The sequence below is a fragment of the Aedes aegypti genome, chromosome 2 (genome assembly GCF_002204515.2).
Source record: "Aedes aegypti strain LVP_AGWG chromosome 2, AaegL5.0 Primary Assembly, whole genome shotgun sequence".
Lineage (NCBI taxonomy): Eukaryota > Metazoa > Arthropoda > Insecta > Diptera > Culicidae > Aedes > Aedes aegypti.
The window spans coordinates 283,681,351-283,707,026 of record NC_035108.1 but is presented as its reverse complement, the minus strand read 5'-3'; the positions used below and the strand labels follow the sequence as shown (position 1 = coordinate 283,707,026).

Genomic DNA, 25,676 nt, shown 5'->3' with positions numbered 1-25,676 from the left:
ATCAGTTAGTTCACGGACATCTTCAATTGTTGCGGAGGTGAAAAGGATAAAGCTGCAATTTATAAAATATTTGAATAAAATCTATTCAATTTTCCAATAATTTGTTCCAAATCTAATTTGATTAATTTTAATCATAAGGCAAGCCGGAAAACCTTCAACAGATAACTTTCTCTTACCTCTAATAGTGTCCTCAACGCATTGCGGACAAAGCCGCGCTGTTACACTCGTACTGGGTGCCAAATCCGGACTAGAGTTAATCTCGATCAACCATGGATAGAAATCCTCCGTAATCATGAAGTCGGCACCATACAGCTCAAACGTGTTCGGCCTTCGGTCCATGTTATCTTGACAGGCTAGCAGTGATCCAATAACTGCCTTCTGCATTCCCGGATAGATTCGCTCTGACCACATTTCGTACTTGTCGATCTGTCGCAGATAGGCCTGAAACGTATGGCAGTCCCACATATTCTCATGGGGAAGCCGTTCATCCCGCACTGCGTTATGGTACTTTTTCTGGATGGCATGATTGGTCAAGTGCACGGACTCGTGGTAGTTCATTAGATTGTACTGTTGCGAACTAAAGCGGAGGTAACTCTCTTTGTAGAACCATATTATCAACGGTTGTACGCTGGTAATCATGAACCACTGACGGATGTCGAACTTTGTGTTGTGTATGATTAGAGGACGTTCTGTTGGTGAGAAGAAGATAGTAAAGAATAATAAGTTTTATTTTTGATCATTTCTTATTGAATAGCAGAGTGATGCAAATTTTGAAATTTTAGCTCCCCTATGCTTAAACGATTTCAATTATGGTAAATAGCATCCTCCCAAAGTTTGAAATGATTCGGAAGAAATTTGATTGTGCACACGCCATTTGAAGTTTATATGGAGTTTTCTATGGAAAACGCCAATCTTTTGTGTTCAGCCCTCTATCTCTTCGTCATAATATTTTATGGAAAGTGAACACACTCATCTCATGTGAAAACTTCCCAGCTACAACTTTGCCGAAGACCACATTTTGATTGGACGTCACGATAAATTGTTATTCATCATCATAAAGTTGGTTAGCAAGTAACATGCTTCGCCAACTGTTCGGCAGGCAACAGTGGTGCTCCTGGCGGGAAGAATAGATCAAAGTAATCCAGGCTACTATGTTCTACAGCAAAAAAGCAGTGTTGCTCTGGAAGTAATTGAATGATCATCTCAGCATGATATAGACTTTGGTGTCAATAATAACAAATTATCCTTACGGCCCATCAAAATGTGGTCTTCGGCAAAGTTGTAGCTGGGAAGTTTCCACACGAGATGAGTGTGTTCACTTTTCCATAGATTATTATGACGAAGAGATAGAGGGCTGAACACAAAAGATTGGCGTTTTCCATAGAAATCTCCATATAAACTTCAAATGGCGTGTGCACAATCAAATTTCTTCCGAATCACTTCATATTTTGGGAGGATCATTTTCATCATAATTGACATCGTTTAAGCATAGGGGAGCAAAAACTTCAAAATTTGCATCAGTCTATTGAATAGTCATCAATATGGTAAGTTACACCGGGGCAAGATGGAAAGACTGGGCAACTGGAGGTTCTGCATGCCTAAACATGTGCAGGTATTGCCTATAGCCACCATGTGCTAAAAAAACTGGTTCAGGTGGAAGTTCATTTCCATCGACATTCAACAAAAAAGCATGTTAAACATTTTTACCTATTCACTCACACTTTTGAAACAAATTTAAGATTTTCTGGCAGTCCTCTAACAGTTTCATTTCGATTTATAATCTTTTTGAAGTCATAAGCTTCCACCAAACAATTCATAAATAATATAACACTTTTTCCTTATCGCAGTCCCATTTTTTTTCTAAATATTGTGCTAGAAGCCACCAATGGATCAGAAAGTGTCTCAGAGTTTCATAATATTCCTTCCGGAAGTCCCAATCAATGCTAAAGGACCAGGCCCATGGCACGGGACGACTATTAGCGTAGTCAACATCGCCATGTGTTTACTCATTTTCGGGTAACTTGAATCGAGAGTGTAATCAGAATGCGAAGTTTTGTGCAATGTTTATGATCCATAATCGAGCAAGAGTCGCAATCAAATCACTGATTGCTTGCTTGGAGGCTTGCAGGATGCCTTTTAATGTTTGCTCTCCTTCCAAAACCATCGAAATGTTGAATGTGCTTCAACTTTTTGGAACATTATTAGCTGACTTAACTAAATCAAAAATTGATAATCAAACCATAGCAAACAATTACACAAAACAATGGTCTTTATTTACACAGTTCTTACAACTGACAGTGGGAGATATTCACTTATCGCCCGGGACATCCTGGCTACGAAGAACACTGTGTATCGATATATGGTTGTCATGGGCCTGTAAAGGACACAAATTAGAACCAATTAAATAAATCTAGAATACATTTCTGTAAACGCTGTGGAAAAAATGCTTAGAGTATTGCAGGGCCAATTTCAAGAAAAAAATATTTGAGAAATCCTCAGCAGGATCTCTGATGTTAATTTATAAATTGAAATCCTTCCTTCAATTAATAATTTAACATCAGAGATTTTGCTGAGGATTTCTCAAATAATTCCTTTTGAAATTAGCCCTGAAATACTTCAAGCAAATTTCCCACCGCGTTTGCAGAAATCTATTCGCATATTCATTAAAAATTTCCATAGTCATTCAAAACTTTCATAGTCATTGAAAATTTCCATTTTGCCAGTCAAAGGACCCACGATTCAACAAAAAAAAAAAGATCATCAGAAAGTTTGAATTATAAACTAAATTATTTATCATCCGTTCAATATACATACTAACTCGATCAACGCGTTGCAACGTTGTGCTTATTCCTATGGAGGATGGAAGACGCAATAACGTTTTCCACGATATTCTCATACCTAGTAAAGCGTAATATGATTCGCGCAAGACCCACAAAAGTTCTGACATGTGAGAAAATCGATTAAGAGTATTTGTAGAGTAAGTCCTGAGAATTCAACTGTAATAATTGCTACAAGAAACTTTTTATCCGTTAGAAAAATAAATGGAGCAGTTCTTAACCTTCCAGTCGTCGCGCGGTTTGCCATCGTCAGAATCATCGCGTTGCTGTTGTGAACGAAAAGCGAGGTTTTTTCAGCGGTGTTGTACAAAATACAACAGCGCGACGGCTGAAGTGTTAATGGCATTTCTGAATTAATCAATAAATGATTTCTTGAAAATATCTATGGCCAAACCTGTATATACTCTGGAACAAATTGCCCTGAGCATTCCTAGAAGTAATTGTTGAGAAGTTTCTGGAACATCCATAGATAATTATCAAAAGTTTATTGAAGAATCTGTGGTGGTTATAATAGGAATAATGTGAAAATAGTTTCAGTGTGTTGTACGTCTATTAAAATAAATTATATTGGACATCCCTAAGCGAACTAGTATGTAAACGAGACAAACGAGCGAAAACTTAACGAAGGTTGATGTCGACAAGAAGCGGGAAATCCCTAGTGAACACTAGGGATGTCCAATATAGCGATGAGGTGTGATTTTAAAATATCATCCATCGTTCACTACAGAATCTTTGGATTAAGTAATCGATTAATCTAATACCAGTCGTATCGTATTATACAAAGAACAAGGGCGACGGTGCGATTTCTGAACATTTATAATCTATCGAAACATTGCTGAATCGCTTAACAATTTTCAGAGCAATTTCTATAGAAAATGGTCTCTGTTTTAATGCAAGTCTCTATTTTCAATTGAAGGTCTCTAGAATCTCTTTTTCCTTATTCTGCTTGTATTGTACATGCTCCAAAGAAACCTTCAGGCTCTTCAAGAATTTCGTCTCAGATTTCTCGAGGAAAAGCTTCAGGAATTATCATAGTAATTTTAATTAAAATATTTTTGGGACTCCTACAGCGATCGCTACAGGATTTTTTCTAGAGATTTTTCTATCAATTTCCCCAGAAATTGTTCCAGCGATTTTTCAAAGGGTGCTTAGAAGAATTTCTCCAAAATTCGCTACTAGAAATCCATGAGAATCTTAAAGCTACTACATCCAGTAATTTCCTCAGGTACATGTTGATTTGTTTTCCAAAACTATCCTATAATTTCCTTCAGATATTTTTTCACTAATCTTTCAACCGAATACGCCAGTTGTTGTTTTAGGAGATCTTCCAAAGATTTCTACAGAATTTCTTGCAAGGAAATCCTTAAAGGTTTATTACAAATCAATTGAAAAAAATCTAAGGTTTTTTTTAAGAAACCCTACATGAACTCTTTCGCCTATTCGTGTATATTGCTTCAAGAATTCATTCATGTTTCCTCCCACAAATCCAAAACTCCTTGAGGGGTTCTTCGAACAAATATATTTTTTTCTATGATTTTTCCAGCATTTCATTCAAGTAACACTTTGGCTGTTTTACCAAACATTTCATAAAAAGTTTCTCTTAAAATCCCAATGCAACTTTCAAAAAATGATTTAAGTTTTCACACAAGTTTATACTACAGCAAATTTTCCAATAATTACTCCGACCATTCCTACACAAATTTCTATAGAAAATCTGATCAATGTTTTTCGAGAAATTTCTTCAGAAAATCTTGTGCAATACTAACACGAGAATCAATTTTCCTCACATTCCCCTAGAGATCTTTCTAGAACGAATTCTGAAAAATAAACTCTCGAGACTTACTTGGGAAAATCTCAAAGAATTACTGAAGAAATGTCTGTAGAAATCTTAAAAGAAATCTCTGGAGCAATTGCTGAAGGTATTATTGAAGAAATCCCTAGTTGAAATCTTATATAAAACCTAAATGACAATTTAAAGGTAATCCCTGGAAATTACTGGAGAAGTTATTGATTGAATTTTAGAAGACGTTTTGATCGGGAATGTCGGAGAATGATCCAGGGGAATCGATGGATGAATCCAGGCATTGCAGAATTCGCTCTCATTTGAGTATGAAGCACGATCAAAGCAAGCAAAGAAAAACATCCCATCTGTTGCGGTCGTCATTGTATCGCAAGGTGTAACAAGTCTGATAAATGGAAGCAGCGAGCGAGAGCCCCAAAGAGAGAGCGATGATAAAATCCATTTTTCTCGCTTGTTTACCGTTGGGGGTAGGTGTTTTTCTTTACTGGCACGATAAACAATCCACGAACTTCCAATAGCAATAGTGTCCCCCAGGCTTGGAGTATGTTTAGAGGGGTTTTATCATGCACTACTATCCCCCCAATCGGATCAAAGTTGTAGCAGTATACGATAAACAGTCTCTCATAATGTGCAGCATGTTATGATAGTTACAGAGAGCGAAACGTGAGAGATTCTCTCAATTTTCTCAGGATTCAATCCCTGGATGAATCATTGGATAAAATCTTGGACGAAACAGGACTCTCTAGAAAAATTTCTAAAATAATTTTTGAAGGAATTCAATTGATGTCTGAAATAATCTTTGATGAAATTTCATTTCTGTGGTTCTCCGCAGGAAAATCCAGGTTGAATTCTTAAGGTATCTTAAATAAAATTCTTGGAAAAATTTCCTAGGAAATGAGCGGACAAATCATCTGCAAATATCGTTAGAACGCTAGGAAACAGTAGAATTCCCTCAACTCAAAACTGACCAAAATGTCAGCTCTTTCCGTTTGAGCCCTTCAAATATAGTAACTTTGAATTACCAGTCCAGGGTTAAGATTCATACCAGGGTTAACTTCACTGTGCTTAAAATATTTTCCAACGTTTGTCCTACCCATAGTTTCGAACGTGGACGCGCCTCTGGTTGCCAGTACTTGTTTTAACCCGTAAAATCCCGGGACAAACCTTGAATTTTTAAATGGCCACATTGCGGAGACTAGTAGATCTATTAGTTTGAAATAAATTTTGGAGTAAATGAGGTTAGCTGGTCTAACAGTGCACTATGTTTTATTTTGTCGATTTCATGCGCTTTTTGAATAGCTCTCAAACCATTGATTTCAGCGATATAATTTGTTCGGAGAAATTCTTAGTATATTAAAACGCATCTTTTAATGCGAAAATGTTGTGATCAAGCCACCTAGCAGTGAGATAGAAAAAATATTTGTTCATAACATTTGCCTTCGGCAAAGTTGTAGAATTTGTAACTTGAAACATCTTTGTCGAAGACACGATTTTTCTATCTTTTATACTTTTTGAGATATATGTCGTTGCATGTGAACGGTCCCTAAACATTTTATTTTTTATCATAACTTTTTTCCAAGATTTTTAAAATTTTTTGTGTTTTTTATAAAGTTGTTTGTCATAGAAAAATCCGTGTTTTTTGCTGAACATATTATCAAAAGATGCGCTTCAATACACCAAGAAACTTCTCCGAACAAACTATATTGCTGAAATCAACAGTTTGGGCGCTATTCACAAAGCGCATGAAATCGATAAAATCCAACACAGTATAGCGCCATCTAGCGGCTAAATTCCCAATAAAACTCTTCACCGCCAGGTAGCTAATGATCTGCTGAACAGCTTTGCCAAACCTTCTAGCTGAGAAGGATCTTGAGGTACAAACATTTGAAGAAAATTTGTCGCTAGTGTCACCTAGCGGAATTTTTTTTTGCTAGACACCTCACCTCCAGATAGCTTTTGATCTTCTGAACAGCTTTGCCGAAGACACCAATCTTCTAGATGGTAAGGATCTTGAGATACAGATGATTGAATAACATTTTTCACTAGCATCACCTAGCGGCAAAAATCGCAATCAGATTTTTCATCGCCAAATAGCCATTGATCTGCTGAACAATTTTGCCGAAGACACCAATCTTCTAGCTCATTTTGATGTTGAGTTTGAGGCCAATTTTGGACCCCTCATGTCCACGCTTCTTCCGTTATCTGGAAGAGGGGAAGGGATCAGGGGGATGTCTCACCCAAGGACTGTAAGCCCAACTAATCGCATTTATTTAGAAATTTATGTCAAATTCTACTAGTCTCCAAATTGTGGCCATTTAAAAATTCAAGGTTCGTCTCGTACTTTTAAGGGTTAAGACTGTAAAACTTGCAAAATTTACTTTTTCGAGCAATTTTTTCAAGAAAACTTAAAATAACTGATAAATGTTACCCAGGATAACGTTATTTGATTTCAATCAGGTAAGATGTTGAAATAAGTTCAATGGCGATGGTAAATTTCCAATTGTCAGGGAACATGCCTCTTGAGACTTCCTTCTGATACCTCACACCAAGTCACTCACATTGCTAAAAATTGCCATTATCCAACCAACTCACCTGTGTGCAGTTCCCTTCTGGAAAAGTGTAACTAGACTTAAGCTATCAGTAAGCTATGCCGAATATTTGGCTTGGATTGATACAGAGCCAAACAAATATCAAACATCGCAAAGATTTTGCCAATGTTGAGACCGATGTTTGTCTTATGTCTAGCCAAATATTTGCACATTTGGCATAGCTAGCTGTGTACGAGTGTGCGTCCGAAAGCCCGAGCAAGCGAGTTCGGTTTGTGCGTAACCAGAATGATTTTTTTTCTCGGTTTTCGTAGCAAATACGTCCAGTGTTTCGCGAATGGGATCCATGCCATCAGAATTGTTTGCACAAACCCGTGTGTAGACATGTTTTATTTGGACAGTCGATTGAATGGTGAATTACAGGTAGAGTTCAAATGCAGAATTCGATGAGCTTGTTCCAATATGAACCAATGCTCAAATATTATTTATATGTGCCAGAACGTCTACCAGACATATCCTATGGCCTTTCCTATCCCATCAACATTCCACAATATCCCATAGCACCTATGAAAGGTCGTAGAGTTCTCTGCATCTTTCTTAAGTAGGTGTTCAAATAATCATTCCTTCCCATTTCTCAGCATTCGCAAGGACGTGGCCAGGACAGCTCTCGACTGTTGGAGGATGCGCCAATCTTGTCTAAGAGTCAAGGGTTGGTCCCAAATCTTTGACTTAGGTAACGGACGGGAAGGAGACAATCCTCATACAACGGTCTTCGACTGTACCACCTATGAATTTGTGCGAATTGCTTAATGCTAATGCTAATTTGGCAAAGCTAGCTGCGTACTGATAGCTTTAGTGACAATTACCCATATTTAATTATTGGCGGTCGAATGTAACATAACCTTTTCCTATGTATATTTCATGGATTATCTTCAGTAGAAATCTCCCGTTCTGTATTCCACTAGACATGCACGGGGTTATAGAAAAAAAAAAACTGTTTGGCTATGCACCTGGCAACTGAAGTTGCACAATATAGCCTGCATTTACAAAATGTATTACCCATTCCTCCAGACCAAAATGCCATAAATCAACTTGAAATTGGGAACACACTTCAAGTCGAATAGCAGGGACACGACAGTCTACGTAATGTATAGGGTTAAGAATGTTATTTCGGCATACATAGCATTTTTCACATTTCATTAGTTTATTCAAGTTTTGTTTCTAAAGCATTTTTCTATAGATGATTGGTTTTGTTTTTCTAACGTAAAAGTCTTATCAAATCGGTCTAAAAAGTAGCTTAAATGAGATTATAACTCAAATATTTCAGTTAATTTTCGAATACTAAGCAAAAGAGTAATATGAATACCTTAAAATTCATAATATAGCAGTATACTTCACAACTTTCCTTAAAATTCTAGGAACAGTCGGAAAAACCTACATTACCCTACCATGTCCGCAGCAAACAGGAGCTTGACTTTCGGTGGATCGCCCTTGATTTACACTAAAAACTACAACGTTAGTTCGCCCGGGAGTTCCCACAGGTGCGCATTCCTGTGTTATTGACTTGTAAAATGAAATAGTGGTTTGTTTGCATGACATAGACACAATTATGCCTTGTTAAATAGGGAATTGATGCCATTTTACTGTTGGGAACGTTTGCTACTACATGTTTTTTTTGTAGATTGTGTTTGCAGACCACACAGCGATGTGAAATATTTTCAAGAGGGGAACTTTGAATGGTTCATCAAATTTTTATTACCATGGAATATGAAGAATATATTTGCAATCATACTGTACTACATATCATACTCATGCACAATCTTTTCAAGACAGTGTACGGTTGTAGATCAACTGATGGTAAAGGTGTAGAGAGCTAATGAAAATCCTCAATTTGTCTCGTATTTTTAAAAATAATAAAATTGTTAAACATTCCGAAAATTTGAAAAAAAAATTGACGGTGTAAAATGCTTGTTCAAAAACTTACTTACCGTTTTGATTCATATTACGGACACTTAAGGCCTTAGTGAAGTATAACTCAGCAGAGAGCATACAAAATAAATCATGCTGATTTCTCAGCGTTAGCGAGCGTCGGAAACCCATAACTTTCGAATGGTGGGTAAAGAATTCGCTTCCACAACTTGTATAATTCTAAATAAATCGAAATGTGTGGCGTTTTCATGATTCTTATTGTAGACGCTTCCTCAATTTTCTTCATATTCCGGACACTTTGATTCGAATTACGGACAGCTCATGGAATCATTAATAGAAAAGTCAAACCATCAGTTGAATTCTTCAAGCCACTAAAGAGATGTCTAATTAGACATTAAGGCAGTTGGCCATTATAAGTATGCATAGATTTTTATGGAAAAAGCTTATTATCACGAGCCTCGAAAGTGAGAACTTTTAAATAGCTAAAATTAAAACATTTCGTGTGAAATGTTTCCCATACATAATAGAGTGTCCCGAATTTGAAGCTGTCCGTAATATGATTTAAAACGGTATTTCTTTGAAGGTTTCTGTTTAGATTTTCAAAATTCAACTTCATCATCTTCTTTGTGGCGTAACGTCCATACTGCGCCAGCGCCTGCTTCTCAGTTTAGTGTTCTCATGAGCAATTCCACTGTTATTAACTGAGAGTTTTCTTTGCCAATTGAATATTTGTGCAATTGCATATCATATAGAAAGCACGAAGATACTGTATGCCCTTCTTCATATTTCTTACGCGGCATACAATTATTTTTTTAATTCTCATACAAAAAATCTTTCTTTGAGGGGAGGGGGGTTGAAAAACCTCGAAAATTGTCTTACGTAATTAATGGACCACCCCTTACTAAGCCTGTAGAATGTGTAGATAGATTATAACTCGCTTAATCAGAAATGGCAGCGCATCAGCTTTTTGCAGGCTAGTTCAAATTACTGTGAGTATTTCTCTACTAATTCTAGGAAAAAAAACCTATCTAATGGAATTTCACTATGTATTCTGAAAGAAATTCCTAGAGGAGCTTCTGAGCAAATAACTGTTAGTAGCCTAAAATGCTGAAGAAGAGCCCTAGAATGCTGAAATAGTTATTGGTAATGATTCTGACCGAATCCAAGAAGAAATTCCTAAATGAACTTTTATAGGTGTCCCCAGGGCAAATTATGTATATAAATTATCAGGAGTAATGCCTAAAGAATTATCCTGTGGATATCTGAAATTTTCAACATCTTAAGCGGCCCATAAATGGAAATTACTATAGAGACATTTTGGAAAATTTTCCAAATACGTTAACACTTCTGTATACAAAAATACGTTAACACTTCTGTGTACAAACAAGTAATCTTAAAGTTAAAACTCATTTTTCAAACCATACCACAGAAATCTGCTGAAGAGGGCAATTCAATTTGAAATAAATTTCTGCAAAAAAATCTAAAGTGGCTTAACAAACTGTTTTAATGTATTCGAATCCTCTTAGCAGAATCTCAATAGAGACACAACAATATAGATTGAAGTACCTCCACTGAGTGGATACGAGTAACTGACACGGAAGAAGGCTGCAAGTGGTAGTCGAAATATGCGTATCTGTCAAAGATAAGCAATTAGGGCGGAATTAAAAGGTACAAGCCCAAGTAACCACAAGCATTATAACATTGCACTAATGTAACCGAAAGACATCATTGTTTGCATTACGCATGCATCTCTGCACTTATTCAATAACTGTCAAGCACTGACACATTTGTTCGGCCTCATGAATGTTTTGTAGCATTACTGTAATTCAACAATGTCTTTTGCATTTAAAGTGAATATAATGTTATTTTATCATGCAAGGTTGCATTCTCTTATTAAATGCTTCATTGTCACCAGTAGTGCAAGTTATCGCTTGAGTCTTTATTAAATAAGTATGGAACTGAAGGAAATCGAAAGTATTCCTTCTAGTACGATATGATTAAAATACAATTTCGATTTGTGAACAAATGGTACAGACTCCTTTCCTTTACTTTCAACTTCAAATTGATAATAAGACAGAATTTATTTGTACACTCAAATTCGTGATATTTTTAATTCGTATGTTATTTTCTCGAAAGACACGACAGGAGCACTTTTGGGTCCAAAATACTATTTGGGTCTAAAATAACGTTATTCGAAAACGACGTAAACAAAATATTGATAATTGCAACATCTAGAACAAGCTAGAAAGTTAAAAGAATGATTAAACCAACAATTTGCTTGTTGAAAAGCGATTTATGCGACCTAGGGTTCATTGTTTGCATTGGGTGGATAAACTCTAGTGCTATCAGTGCACCAGATTCCGCTCATTTAAGGGAAGTTATGTGATCAAATGTTTACCATAAAATAACTATTGAGGTGATCAATAATATTTTTAATCACACTGTAGCTCCAAGTATATATAATCAGCAGCAAAATAAAATTAATATGAAAAACTTTCATAAAAAAATATTCAATTGCATTTGTTACTGCATCTAAGTGTTCCTATTTCCGGTCACTATGTACAGATTTTATGACGAAGGTACTAAAAATGCATTATTTCGAATTTTGTTATTTATCCTCATGGTTTTTAATGGTCAACCTATATTTGCAATAACAATAAAGAAGATTGTATTCTGAAATCAAAATTCTTTTCAAATCTTGTTAAACTTTTTGCATGAGCGCCTATTGGAACACACAAAAATCCCTACTGATCCAATAGCCGCTCACAGTGTCTTGTATTTCTAATATAAAGACTTATTTGAACCAATTAAAATAATGTAAGACGACTTCATTTGAAAGTGGTTGGTGTAGCTAAACGATATCCGTGCGAAAAAGATTGCATTTTTATATGAACAATTCATTTTTACTCTAGTGAGCAATAATAGGGGCATGTGCAACTACTTGGTATAGTAATTGCTGCACGAACATTTAACTCATCGATGAAAATTTAATTAATCCTTGATTAATACTACACGCAGAAAAATTGCGCGTTTAAAGCTTTTAAAGCTACCATTTTCGGGGGTTAACTTAAGTGCTCACACCGGTAATTTTCAGCAGACCAGAAATGCGCTTGAATCTACCATATCTGTAGTAGAAATGAGATTGATGAAAATAATGTATGTCAAATGTACCAGTAAGGTGGTGGAATGTACCACAAACATAGTAATTTGTTCTGAAATGGGGCGTAGTCAGCTAAAATAGTAATTTTTACCAGAGAATTTTTCCCGTGTAGGACCAATTCGAACCTAAAATGTGTCGAAACACAACACAAACACAATTGTGTAGTGGTCACTGTGAGTGATTGAGTGCCACTACGGGCTCGTCATACTTTTGAAATAAAGTTCTGATCAGTGTTTGTCAGAGCGTGCAAGCTGAAACAACTCGGTGTTGTATCTCAAGCATCCGAAGATTATTATAAAACCCTTTACTGTGCATATAACAGACAATATAACTGGCGTACGAGGTGAAATTTTTTTTTTCAATTCAGTTGAAGTTTAAGCTTTGATTAGGAATATTTATAGTTTTGTGAGGTGATACTAGTTATTGGTAGAATTTAATTCTACTGATACAGTTTCTAAAGCCGTTTCGCTCATCTCAAGTGTGGTGATGCCAAGGCGGCAAGGAGTTTATGTTGAAATCTCATCACAGCAGTGTTTAATTCGCACGTTTTGCGAAAAAGTTTTCCAATGGTTTACTACAGAGTTTCTTCATAAAAAAAGTAAAACCTGTGAAAAGTGTTTAAATCGCAAAGGACGCGTGTGTTTAAGATCGGCTTCTACTGCATCGCCCATTGTTCAGTTTGGCGTAGTAAAATAGCGTTGTGTGTTTGACCGGAGACAAAGCCTGGCATCGCAAATCAGCTGACCACAATAGCTTTGGAAATTTTCATCGCGTCAACCAGCATCTATTCCCAGTATAAGCTTGTAGTGTGTGTTGAAGTTTTTGGTACCGCTTAGACTGGTCCACATCATCGATTGAAGACAACACTAACCAGTGACAATGCCAATTATGAGTACAATTGAACCGTTCCATCCAGATGGAAGCATAACTTTCTCGCAATATCTGGATCAACTGGAGTGGATTTACTTGCATCAAAAAGTAGCAGATGGGAATAAGAAGACTACATTCCTTGCATCGTGTGGTACCGCTGTCTACAGTGAGCTCAGGTTGCTGTACCCTGGCCGAAACTTGAAAGATATTGAATACAAAGATTTGACAGATTCGCTACGTAAACGTTTCGACAAAAGTGAAAGTGATTTAGTCCAACGTATCAAATTTTATGCGAGGGTGCAGAAACCTGGCGAAAAAGCTGTAGATTTTATTCTGGCGGTAAAGCAGCTGGCAGAGTACTGTAATTTCGATACGTTTAAAGAGACGGCAATTCGTGACAAGTTGCTGTGCGGTATTTCAAGTAAACAGCTACAGGAGCGGCTCTTAGATGAAGAAGATTTAATTCTTGCTAGGGCCGAGCGGATCATAACTAACCGTGAAGAAGCGATGGAAAGGGCTAGTCTGATGAATGAACCAGAAACAGGTAGAGTTAGTGCCATTAATCGTTTTGGAGGTAGTAAGAGGGTTGATTTTCGTCGAGATGGTTCACCGCCACCGTCTAGGAGTAGGGGTCGGAATCACGATCTTCGTAACCGTTTGAACGACAGCCGGAGTAGTAGCAGGAGCCGTTCTGAATCCAGAAAGCGGGGTTACCAGCCATACTACTGTACGTACTGTCGCAGAGAGGGTCATACTCGCAAGTATTGTTACGATTTGAAGCATCATAATCCATCGGTAAAATCTGTAGTTGTCGAGACGAAGAAACCAGACCTCACTGTCCGTTTCAAGAGAGCAACCTTATCGGATTCTGAAGTGGAAATGGACGTTCTCATGGTGTCTGCTAGTCGGCGATCAAGTACACCTTTCTTGATTGATGCTATCGTCGGCGGTAAAAACTTACAGATGGAAATCGACAGCGGTTCAGCAGTGTCCGTTTTGTGCAGACAAACGAATGAGAAGAAAAACTACCCAATAAGTACTTGTCGTATAAAGCTGGCAGTCGTCGATGGAGCTCATTTGATGGTCGTTGGTCATTTCGCAGTGTCGGTGAAGCTTAATGGTCAGCGTAGAACAGTTCAACTAGTGGTCCTGGAAAGCAAAAAAATCTTCACACCACTTTTCGGGCGTGACTGGCTAGACGTACCGTTTTGTCTCAAATTCCGAACAGACTCATATTCCGAACACTCGGTTTTTGTATGACGATTAGGTTGAAATGTTTCGCTGAAATATGTCACCAAATAAAAAGGAAATGGCAGTCAATTGCAATTGAATTTGAAAGTTTCCAATATAATTTTTACCGCAGGTGTAGTGATGATTCTTTAGTTTGAGACCAGTAGAACAAGCTCAGATAAATTTATTTGCGAAATTATTCATTTGAATACGATTTATTCGTGCTGTTCGGAATTTGAATCAAGGTGTTCGGAATATGAGACAGAATAAGCATAGTGTTCGGCATTTGAATCAAAGTGTTGTTCCATACTTTTACGTTCAAATAATACTAAAACTAATTAAATCAACATTATTATTGGTACACCCAACAGCTAACATTTAGGCTTTGCGAAGAAATTAAAATTTACACAAATATCAGCCAATTTATGCCAATCAGATGTATTTGAAGTCACTGTTGGCCTTAAGTGTTCGGAATATGAGTCAAAACGGTATTCTTTTCAGCATGGAGAGACGCCTTCCAACCAGTTTCTGTGAACTACACAACCGTGACGAGGGAGGTTACCGTTGAAGAGGATATAAAAAATCTCTCTAGGAGGACGCACAAACACGGCTCATCGCGAACAGTTAAAGTTGAGGCGCAAGTCACCTAACCGCATCGTTTGTGGAACTAGCGAAATGGATAAAGAACGTTCAAGGGAGAAGATGAATGGCCAGGACCGGAATCAGGACCAGGACTTGGATAACGATTTTTATGGATATGTTTTCGATTCATGTCTGTTCAACACACCATCTGGCAATAGTTTGCCATACTCGACAATTTCTGGCAGTAGTTTGCCATGTTCATCAGTTTCTGGCAATAGTTTGCCAAGTTCATCAGCCTCTGACAGTGGTTTGTCACGATCATCAGCTCATGGCAATAGTTTGCCAGTAACCGAGCATTCAGGCAATTGTGTGCCTATTCGAACTCCTTTAACACATACTGACGGAGCAACGCGGCAGCTCAACGAAGATTCGGTCGGAAGAACGGAGTGCCCAAGTGGCCCATCGGTTACAGCTGCAGTTGATCTACTCGATCCGATAAATAAGCCTCCACAGTTATCAGGGTCTAGGCAAAGGAAAACAAGAAGAAAACGTAACCAAGATGAAGCATTTGGTAATCGCAGTGATTTAAATTTAAGAAGATCTCTTCGTTCAAAGCGTAAGAAGAACAGTGATGAATATGAACACTATTAATTTGAATTTTATTCGGTCTATATTATTGTAAATAGTAATTCGTTCAGTTAGATGAAATTTGAACATGTTTTAAATGAATTGTAATAACAATCTCGAGAAGGGAGAACTGTAGTGGTCACTGTGAGTGATTGAGTGCCACTACGGGTTCGTCATACTTTCGAAATAAAGTTCTGATCAGTGTTTGTCAGAGCGTGCAAGCTGAAACAACTCGGTGTTGTATCTCAAGTATCCGAAGATTAATATAAAACCCTTTACTATATGCACAGACATTATAAATTGATGTCGCACTCAATGCTTCGTTTAAGAGTACTTTCATTTGCCGATATCACAAGAGCGCCTACAGCATGGAGTGCTAACGCGTCCGGGATCCAGCATATCATCTCCTCATTGCAGGTTCGAATCCAGATGCAATGTGTACACATTTTGTTTTTTTTTTTTTTTTGGCTCAAGCCCTACATGACTTGAGGCTCCATAATTCATTTATCAGCAATCATCAAAAACGAAAAATCAGTTTTTTTCGACCAAACACAGAGAAACGAAAAATCAGTTTTTTCGACCAAACACAGAGAAATCCTCATGAAAATCTATCCCTGCTTTTCAGATAGAAAATGTAATGCAATGATAGATTTTCATAAACTTTGCTTAAATTTTGAGCAAAAAAAAAACTGGTTTTGAAAATTTGTAAAACGATGATGGTTATTTTCAGTGCTGGGAATGGTAATAGTAGGGTGCCGGTGCCATTAGTGGACTACCTAAGCTATAAAAAAGCATAACAAAATAACGAAAAGCCCTAACAGAGAACTTTTGGCGTCAACAGAAAGATTTCAACCTCTACTATATGGTAAAAAATATAAAAAGAGTGATAAAACTTTTTTTTGGCATAAAATCGCTTGAGCCACTAATGGTACACGTGTTCCAGTAGTTGCGCTAGTTCGGGAAAGATACAAGGAATTTAAACAATATGGTAAATTTTTACAAAGCTTTAACATTTTTCCCTCGGAACAACAACTAATATCTTTCGAATGAAGCATAAAGATCATCTCTGGGACTTTTCTTCATTTTTATACATCCATTTTAAAAACTGCTTCCTTCTGTTGATCCACTACTGGAACACGACGGCAACTATTGCTGTAAGGGAATAATTTTTTTGCGTAAACTTAATTATTGTCCTATTTTGTTAAAATAAAAAGCTGAAATTTGGCAAATCGACTAAACTAGAAGCGATCTATCCATCAAAAATAGCACATGTCGTTTTAATCGAAAAATCTACGTTTTATTCCATAGTACAATCTACTGGTATATTACAACCTGAGAGAGACTCGCGAAGAGGAAAAATATCAACGTCATATGCAGCCCAGATTCCACTGTCACGAAACGTCAAATGCAGCCCTTCGTTTTTAAGGCTGAAAAAGTGAAAAGTATTGTATTCAAAATAAACTGTTATTCAAATCCTCAGTCAGCGGAGCAGTTTTTCCAAAGATGCTGATAAATGTAACCACAAGGCTTGTTATTTCTAATGTCTGCTACGTTTGCTAGCATGGAATTTCACTCAAAAGGCTATTTAGGCTTCAGTGTGATGCAAACGCAATAATTTTTTGCTGCGATGTTCATGTGAGAGTTTGAACGGCTTGCGCATGATTGATGAAAATACAGAGTGGAATAAGAAAAAAAAACTCAGCAATCACAGAAAAAGAAGACCGTCTCCGCGAGTCTCGTCTCAGATTCCAACCATTGGTACTGGCACCCTACTAGGCTTGAATTTCGCGAAAATCACGTGGCTCTTCCCAGTACAGTAGTTCAAAAACGTGAATCTCATCAAGTAGCCAATGTTGGGTGCATGAATTTGCTAAATCGTTAGTGTCTTTGAAGGCTCTAAATGCGGGAAATGCAGCGGGAAATAGAACATTTTTTCTACAGTAAATTTGGGTTGCAACGGGTGCTTTGCAATTTTCAAGGCTTTTCGCCAGTGATGCATTTAAATTGAACGCGAGTCAAAAAAGAACTGAACGCGTTATAATTTTGCACGAGAACCTAGTAAGCATTGCACTCTTGTGCAAGATTCTGCACTTGCTCGAGAACGGCCCGTTTACTTCAAAATGCACAATGAAGTATTGCTTGGAACAGCGCAATAAAGAACCCGAAAAAACTACACTCGACTATAATAAATTCATATCACTCAATATACATGGAACTTTAAATGTTTCTCAATATCTTGCAAAACTTCCGCATTGAAATATGTTGTGTACCGTTTTGACTCATATTCCGAACACTTAAGGCCAACAGTGATTTCAAACGCATCTGATAGACATAAACTTGCTGATATTTGTGAAAATTACAATTTCTACGCAAAGTCTAACTGTTAGCTGTTGGGTGTACCGATAAAATTGTTTATTTTACCTTGTTTAGTATTGTTTTCACGTAAAAGTATGAAATAACATTTTGATTCAAATTCCGAACACTGTGTTCATTCTGTCTCATATTCCGAACACCTTGACTCAAATTCCGAACAGCATGAATAAATCGTATTCAAGGGAATAATTTTGCAAATAAATTTATCTGAGCTAGTTTTACTGGTCTTGAACTAGAGTATCACCACTACTCCAAAGGTATAAAATAGATTGGAAGACGTTAAAAAAGAATTGCAATTGACTGCCATTTCCCTGTAATTTGATGACATATTTCAGCGAAACATTTCAACCACATCGCCATACAAAAACCGAGTGTTCGGAATATGAGTCTGTTTGGAATTTGAGACAAAACGGTATGTGCCATGAAAACAGTTTTCATTTCAAGTTCAAATTCCAGCTCGCACGAGTTCAGATTTTTGAACTGCTCAATGAGCAAGCCTACCTGATCCCTCATTCAAAAGTTTGAACTGGAACGCAAACTGAACGCGTTCAAATGCAACACTGCTTTTCACCTACAGCAGCGATGGGCGTGAGTTTCACTGGCTTCGCTGATTGTAATTGGCTTTGCTTGGTTACTGTAGAGTGAATTTCAGAATATTTCCCAACCCTGGTTATTTTCTTCCTAAAGCAATTATAAATCATGAACCCTATATATACTCACCTAAATGCTTTTGAAAGACTCATGTATTATAATTAAATTATCGCTGATAATTATCATGCTTTCAAGTATCACTTTAATTCGATTATAGTGGTGCCCTATTCAACGTTACATCTGCTTTAATGCGCTCTGTAAGGTTTTATTACTTTATAGCAGAATCTGATAGTGCACTATAAAGCAAAAATAAAGTAAGCATATTTAGTTTCGTGATTTTTTGGGAAGGTACTCCAATCTACTTTTTTTTTAACTGTTCCTTCAGTTACTTTCTCCGTTAAAGCTTAATTAATAAAGGTTCAGTAATGCAAACTAGTATTGCGCATTTCTTCCACCACTGGACTATCGCAGAAGTTTTTACAAGTGCGGAAATGTTAATGAAAGTGCGCGATTGCTTCAAATCGAGTCGGTGTTTTCAGCGGGGTTATTCCTCGAAGTCCAAACAACAACTCCGCTGAAGACAATGAAATGATTCGATGCAATCCCGCACTTTTATTTGCATTTTCGCACTTATGAAGCCGCACTTCGCAGTCCAGTAGTGAAAGAAATACACAATATCTATATCTATATGATAGTTTAACCGGTGTTAGAAGTTTTACTTCCTTATTTGCAGAGTGCTTCCTGAAGCCCAAGCAAGCTGGTTCGGCTTTCTAGACGCCGGAGTAAAATCTTTTATTTTCATTTCGCGCGTTTTGCTGGGCAGTACTTCGTGGAAGCCCAAGCATTCGTGTTTTGTTTTTTGTTTCATAAGAGCGACTTTTTGCATGGAAAACAAAAGTGTTATTTTTCTCGCGTCTCCACAGTGATTCTTTCTCAGTTAGTCTGTATGCGTTAAGTAAAGCTGAAATTGGATTGTGGTTGCTCCGCCAAGGATGAAGGATCAATTAGTGAGCTCGTTTCATACTTTAATTTCAAATCTGTAAAATATTAATTACGCGGGGATGAACCAACCTCGGGCTGAATTTCCCCTTAATAAAAAGTCAATCAATCAATCTAAAATATTTATAACTACACATTTAATCGTTACAACGCACAGTGCTTCGAACGTATGGCACTTGGGGACAAAAGTCAGAACTGGATGTTTTATGCGGTTTTGCCCTACGAAGTTGAGGAGAAAGTCGTTATACACAAAAAATCTCATTATTGGCATGAATGACACATATTACATCAGTAATGGCATAAGTGGCTTATACGCCATGTTTTACATTTGACACCATAGAACAGATTTTGAATAAATGTTTAAAATAAAAACGCATGAAAAAGTACTTGAGTCGTTTGCATAAACGATGTATGTGGTATGCGTAAATGTAAAAGTGTCTCAATAATCAAATTTTTATAAACATATTAAAGCATGGATTATTCGAACGACTAAAATCAAACCGAATAAAAGAGATAATATAAAACTTATTTTTGTTAGCAATACAATTCATTCACCAGCTATTAATCATCCAAAAACATATCAATCGAATCATTATCTTCTTTTCTACAAAGAAAGTTGAAATGTCGTGGGTTTCTGTTTGATGATTATTAGAAACAATTTGATACATAGGCTACGAACGCGAGCTCTTCAGGTTAATTATTGTTGATAAGATATATATAGGTTTTTCATGAACATTCATTGAACGGTTTGAAAGGCCTTCCCATGCCAGCCTTTACAGCCGAATTGGAAAACTCTGCATAGTCAATTTTCTGTTTGCGCGGAAGCAAAACTGGCTTTGCTAATCAGTCGGAGTTTTGCTTCACAAATATATCGTATGATCTTCTATATTTAGCCCATTTTTTGTGTGTTTTGCAGCAATAAAATTTGCTAAACGTATTTAGCTTGTTTTCAAATATCTGAGAGAAAGAATCAGTGCTATAACAACAGTACATGAATTTTTCGAATACGTGGATTGGCAGAATACCATTGCTTGAAACAATCTTTATTGATGATTGTGGCAGCATAACCTAAAAATCATAAAATGCCATACAATCGGCAAACATATGCAGCTGGAATTACTTTCAGAATTTGAAAAAAACTTTGAGGTACTTTTTGTATGGGCTAGAAGAAGATAGGTTTTTAATTTTCTTCTGTATTAAAGAGTTTTTTTTTTCAGAAGCATCTTTTTCTACAATTTTTAAAATATATCACAGAAAATTAAACGGAATGACTCCTACTTACTAGTTTCAACACGATCCTTAACAGCTTACACTTTGAAAATGTGATTAGTATGGGAATAAAGCGAATGAAAAAGGGATTTGATTGACACAAAAACAATGAATTATATATAACGATGAAACAACTTGTCAACACCTGGTGTTTTGGTTTGTTTTGATAAGCGCACGAACTTGCTAGTATCTGTATTACACGCTCAAAACATATGCCAACATCATGGCCTACTTGATTCTTTCGAATATGAAAGTTGATTTTTTGACTTTTGTCCAAGGGACGAAGCACTGTGCAACGGTGGGACGTAAATATGATTTTTCAATAAACTCTTCAATAAACTAATTTTCAATAATTATTTACTTTTCACATATTCTTTTTCAAAGCACCCCTTTTCATTTACTTTCATTTTTGTAATTGAAAAAAAAAGCTTTCAATGGTTCGACACTATAAGCGTAGATTTGCAAAAGGTTCACTTTATACAACAAACTTGGTATGGTTCGCCACTGTAAGTGTCGGAATAAGAATATTCTGTGATGTCTGGACCATCAATCGAGTTTTTTTTCTTTTCATATGAGTAGAACATGATAACACAGTGCCGATATTATTTTCATATCAATTGAAAATAGTACTAAATATTTTTAGGAAATAGTATAAATGTTTCTAAGCAAGTTTATATCTCACAAAAAGATTGTCCATCTCGGGACCACCCGAGAAAAAAAATTGGGATTTGAGAAATTTTGTGAATTTCAGTTTCCCGGGATATAGATTTTGGAATCCCGGCAATCCCAGGATTCATGAGATGAGTGCAAAATTTAATGAGAACCAGTAATTTTTCATGCAAAACAATGACTCAAACTTTATTCGATAAAGCTAAGTAATACTTAGTAAGTATGCTGTTCCGCTCAAGAAAAGTGAAAATTTCTGCGGAAGCAATAGTAGAGAAATTGTCCGCAGTGAGCTCCATTTAAAATGAGATTTCTTTTCAACTTTGTAATGCGATCAAAGAAAAATGCTTTTCTGGACCATTTCTTACAAGAAATTTCCCAAGCATCAAGATTGGCGATTGTTTTTCTTTTCAGGTGTATGCCATATATGTTATGCCCATAACATATGAAAGCATCGTAAACGGAAAAGAATAGAAGGGTAACAATTTTCATAAAAAATATCAATTACAACATAAGGGGTCATGCACAAATTACGTCACGCTCCAAGGGGGGGGAGGGGGTCAAGCCAAGCGTGACAAGCCTTACAAAATTTTCGGAGGACTCATACAAAAAATGTGTCAAAGGGGGGGGAGGGGGGTCAAAATTGGAATTTACCGTGACATAATTTGTGTACCATCCCTAAGTAGGAAATATTTTTATTACTTTCGTTGCAAAGTACCTTTAATGATTTAAAAACGTTTCCTTATACTTAAAAGATGATAGTGATGATATATTTCTTTCAAATTTTCTGGATGAAATTGACTTAATATTTTGATATAAATATTCACCTTACTTATATTTATATTACAGAATTTGTAAACTTCTTCATTAATCCTCTTTTTCATAATTTCATGTAAAAACATTTTGAGCTTTCATTTCAAAGAAAAAAAAGTTTTATTGAAAATTGTAGAAATCTCGGGATCTCGGGACAAGCACCAATTTTTGTCGTGAATACGAGAACAAGCAAAATGGCCGGGAAATTGACATTCTACTCACAAATAATTGTTTATCATGGTTTAATTGCTTGTCAAAGTGAATCCTGTGAGAAAACGATCCTCCCCATTAACAAACTATTTTCCCAGAAACCTCAGTCTCCAGATAACAAAGGTTACACACTAACATTCCTTCCCCCAACCCCACCTGACTGCAAGGACGTGGCTGACGCCGTTATTTATGCACACTGAAGAAGATTATGGCCAATCCCAGCCAATCCCCGGGCCACCACAATTTAGGGGCGCAGATTACGATTTAAAATATTTTTATTTAAGATTTAAAAACTATTTAAAACTAGTGGGCCCGGCAAACTTCGTTTTGCCATCAAGTAGGCTGTTGAAAAATGCTATGGATCGTTCCATACAAAATGACAGTTCCGTTCAAGCTCGTTTTTCCTACTTTTCCGGTGAATATCCTGGGATTTTTATACACATAAACACGTCGGAACACTTCACGAACAAAACGGAAAAATAATCATTCAAATCGATTGACCCGTTCGGAAGCCATTTCGTGACATACAAACACCACTGCATTTTTATTTATATAGATTAATGAAGGTTTACGCTATAACCAGAGAAAATTTATCAGCATTATTCGATGTGGAAAAATCTGAAAAATCACTTGAAATGTCTTTCATTTCCTCGCATTCCTCAGCGTGCTGGTCATTTTCGCTGTTATGGTAATAAGCACTTGGCCCAATCTGACTGCAAACTTTTAGCGATTTTTAATGAAGTAAATTTGTTACATATCTCTCGTATTTTACTACATTTATCAAATCTGATTAAAGTGAAATGGAGGTAAGGTAATTTTGCTAATGAAACAATAATCCAATATTCCCAAGTTTTGTACTTAGTCCACTCTGACTTAACGCCGACCACACCACTTAAGCCACTAAATTCCTAATTTAAAAAAACATATTGGTTTTATGTGATCTTGGTACCCATTTATGAAAAATATTATCATTCCAGTAGCGTACAAAAATAAATTTTAAAATTTAAATATGAATTTTGATATTACATTTCGATCATGAATTCTAGCACCAAATTGACCAATCATACAAGTTGAACATTTTAAATGCATACGTTATGTTTTGTAGCAGAAAGACCAATTTACTAAAAAAAATCTCATTGTGCACAGCGGCATAAAAAATAATTTAGTAAGCTTAAACTGAATACCGATGTTTGTAAAATATGAAGTTTAATAGAAAACAAAGTTGAATTTATCATATCACACTTACCTATGTATTTTTGTATCACATATCTAGTTTTGCTGACGATCGGTGGATTCACCATGGTAATGATCTGCTTGATGTTGTTCATCAAATGGATACCCCGTCCACGGCATTTGTTTCCCGGTTTAACGATCCATATATTCAGGTACCCATCGAGCGCATATTGTGGCCAGTGGTTTTTGATTTGCTCCAAGACTGACTTGGCTTCCGCAACGTAATTTGCGATTGCATTCGTATCTTCTTCTTCCTTCATTAGCTGGATTGTACCGCCCTCGTGGGTCAGCAGATAATGATGGGTAAGAAATACGTCCCAATCGTGGTCCCAGATTTTTACGTCCTCTTCAACGTCGATATCGTTGTGAAGACAATAATCCAAATACTCCTTGCAGCGCGAGAGTGCGAAGTTTATACACGATCCTGGAACTTTTCCCTCGTCCGACAGAATGGCATCGATACCTCTTTTATCGTGAGTTTCCACCAACCACTTGAGGAGTCCCATCGAAGACGTCAGACGAAAGTTGTCTATGAACTCGTTGAGCTCTTCTGGATTCCACACGTTGTAGCAGCGAGGAAAGTAGGTCTCGGACATGCCTTCCTCGTAGAACCAATGAAAATCATGCAGAGCGGAACATAGACCTTCTTTTGTTGTGAATGGTGCCTTGCTGAAGCGGTTGATGATCAGGGAAGAATTTTTAGTCATATCCAACCAATCGGCCTTCTCCCTGCGAGCCGTCCATAGAAGGTCGATTGGGGTATGCTCCAGGAAGCGTGACATTATACTTCGCTCACATTTTGCAATGTGGTTTTTACGTGATTCGCCTGGCTTACGTTCTGGGAGCTGTTGTACTAGATCCTCCAAAATAAACCCCGAGGAAGAAGTGTTGGCCTGTGGCTTAGCCCTAAACCCGTCTAACTTCTCCACCCAACCCCTTTCGGTCAAAGCTCGTCGCACTGTGTGGAACGAACCCCGCACAAGAAACACTCGATGATGTTTGGAAGCATCCTGCACCTTCTTCCTGAGCTCATTCAGTCGATCCGCATTGATCCAGTTGTTTTTGAAGGGATTTATGAATTTAACCGTCGCTGTTAAAGGGCCCATATTGCCTTCGATAGTCTTAACTGCCACCTTTTTGACCTCCTTATCGTCTTCATTTCCACTGCCATTGTTGGTAGTCCCAGATTTTCTTTTCGTTCCATTCTCCGTTACATTGCTGTCCGGTCGGCTGCCTTCATTATCCTTGTCATTTTCACTTTCAATATCCTTTTCACTGGAACTAGAACCAGCGTCGGAGCATTTATCACTATCACCAATTGTGCTGCTGGTACTACTACTGCTGCTACTGCTGGTGTTGCTGCTACAACTATTGCTTCCGTCCTCCATCATCAGCAAAACTGTGACACGGGAAACCTCATTTTTCGATAAGCATCGAAATATTTATGCCACCAATATTGCGCCCAAATCTTTCTTCCTTGAACCCAAAACGATAACTAAAAACCACCCCCCACCAAAACAACTTTCTTTCACCGCGCACAGCGATGCGTTACACTACCAGTACTAAGCACTCGGAAGCCACTAAGCGCCTACATTACCACCCATCGACTGCCGCCCCCAAAACCAACGCTATGTTAGATCGAACCCTTCCCCGCCGAAAGGAGGAAATCACCACTCACTCACGCTCGACGTGATTTCAGTTCCCACCCCACCGAATTCCAACAGTGATTCGTCCTCTGCTTAACTCACTTCCGGGTGTCCTTTTCTCCTCTAGCACACACTTTCCCTTCAGTCCCTCACTCGGCTCTGCTAGTGGGATCCTTTTTCCTTAGTACCTCCGAACGGTTCCACGGTTGATCTAATACTGGCCGCTCCCGAACTCACGGTATCGGTTTTATAGACGCGGCCGGGCTAATCCTAGCTGGAGGCCTGATTCTCAGC

The 25,676-nt window shown here is 37.3% G+C and overlaps 1 protein-coding gene across 5 annotated transcripts in view; it reads right to left on the bottom strand.

The window, feature by feature from the left end:
- Positions 1–25,676, bottom strand: part of LOC5564309 (tubulin glycylase 3A) — a 26,903-nt gene extending 1,227 nt beyond the window's left edge. For 3 of the 5 annotated variants that reach the window (XR_002500575.1, XM_021845238.1, XM_021845236.1), the window contains exons 1-2: positions 23,750–25,676; positions 177–689 (exon numbers count right to left, since the gene is read on the bottom strand). Coding sequence is in view for 4 of the 5 variants with exons in the window: in XM_021845238.1 (XP_021700930.1) it covers positions 177–689; positions 23,750–25,127 (1,891 nt within the window). In the remaining variant the exon portion in view is untranslated. The remainder of the gene's footprint in view (positions 1–176; positions 690–23,749) is intronic. The other 2 variants (XM_001648606.2, XM_021845235.1) reach the window with 2 other exon arrangements.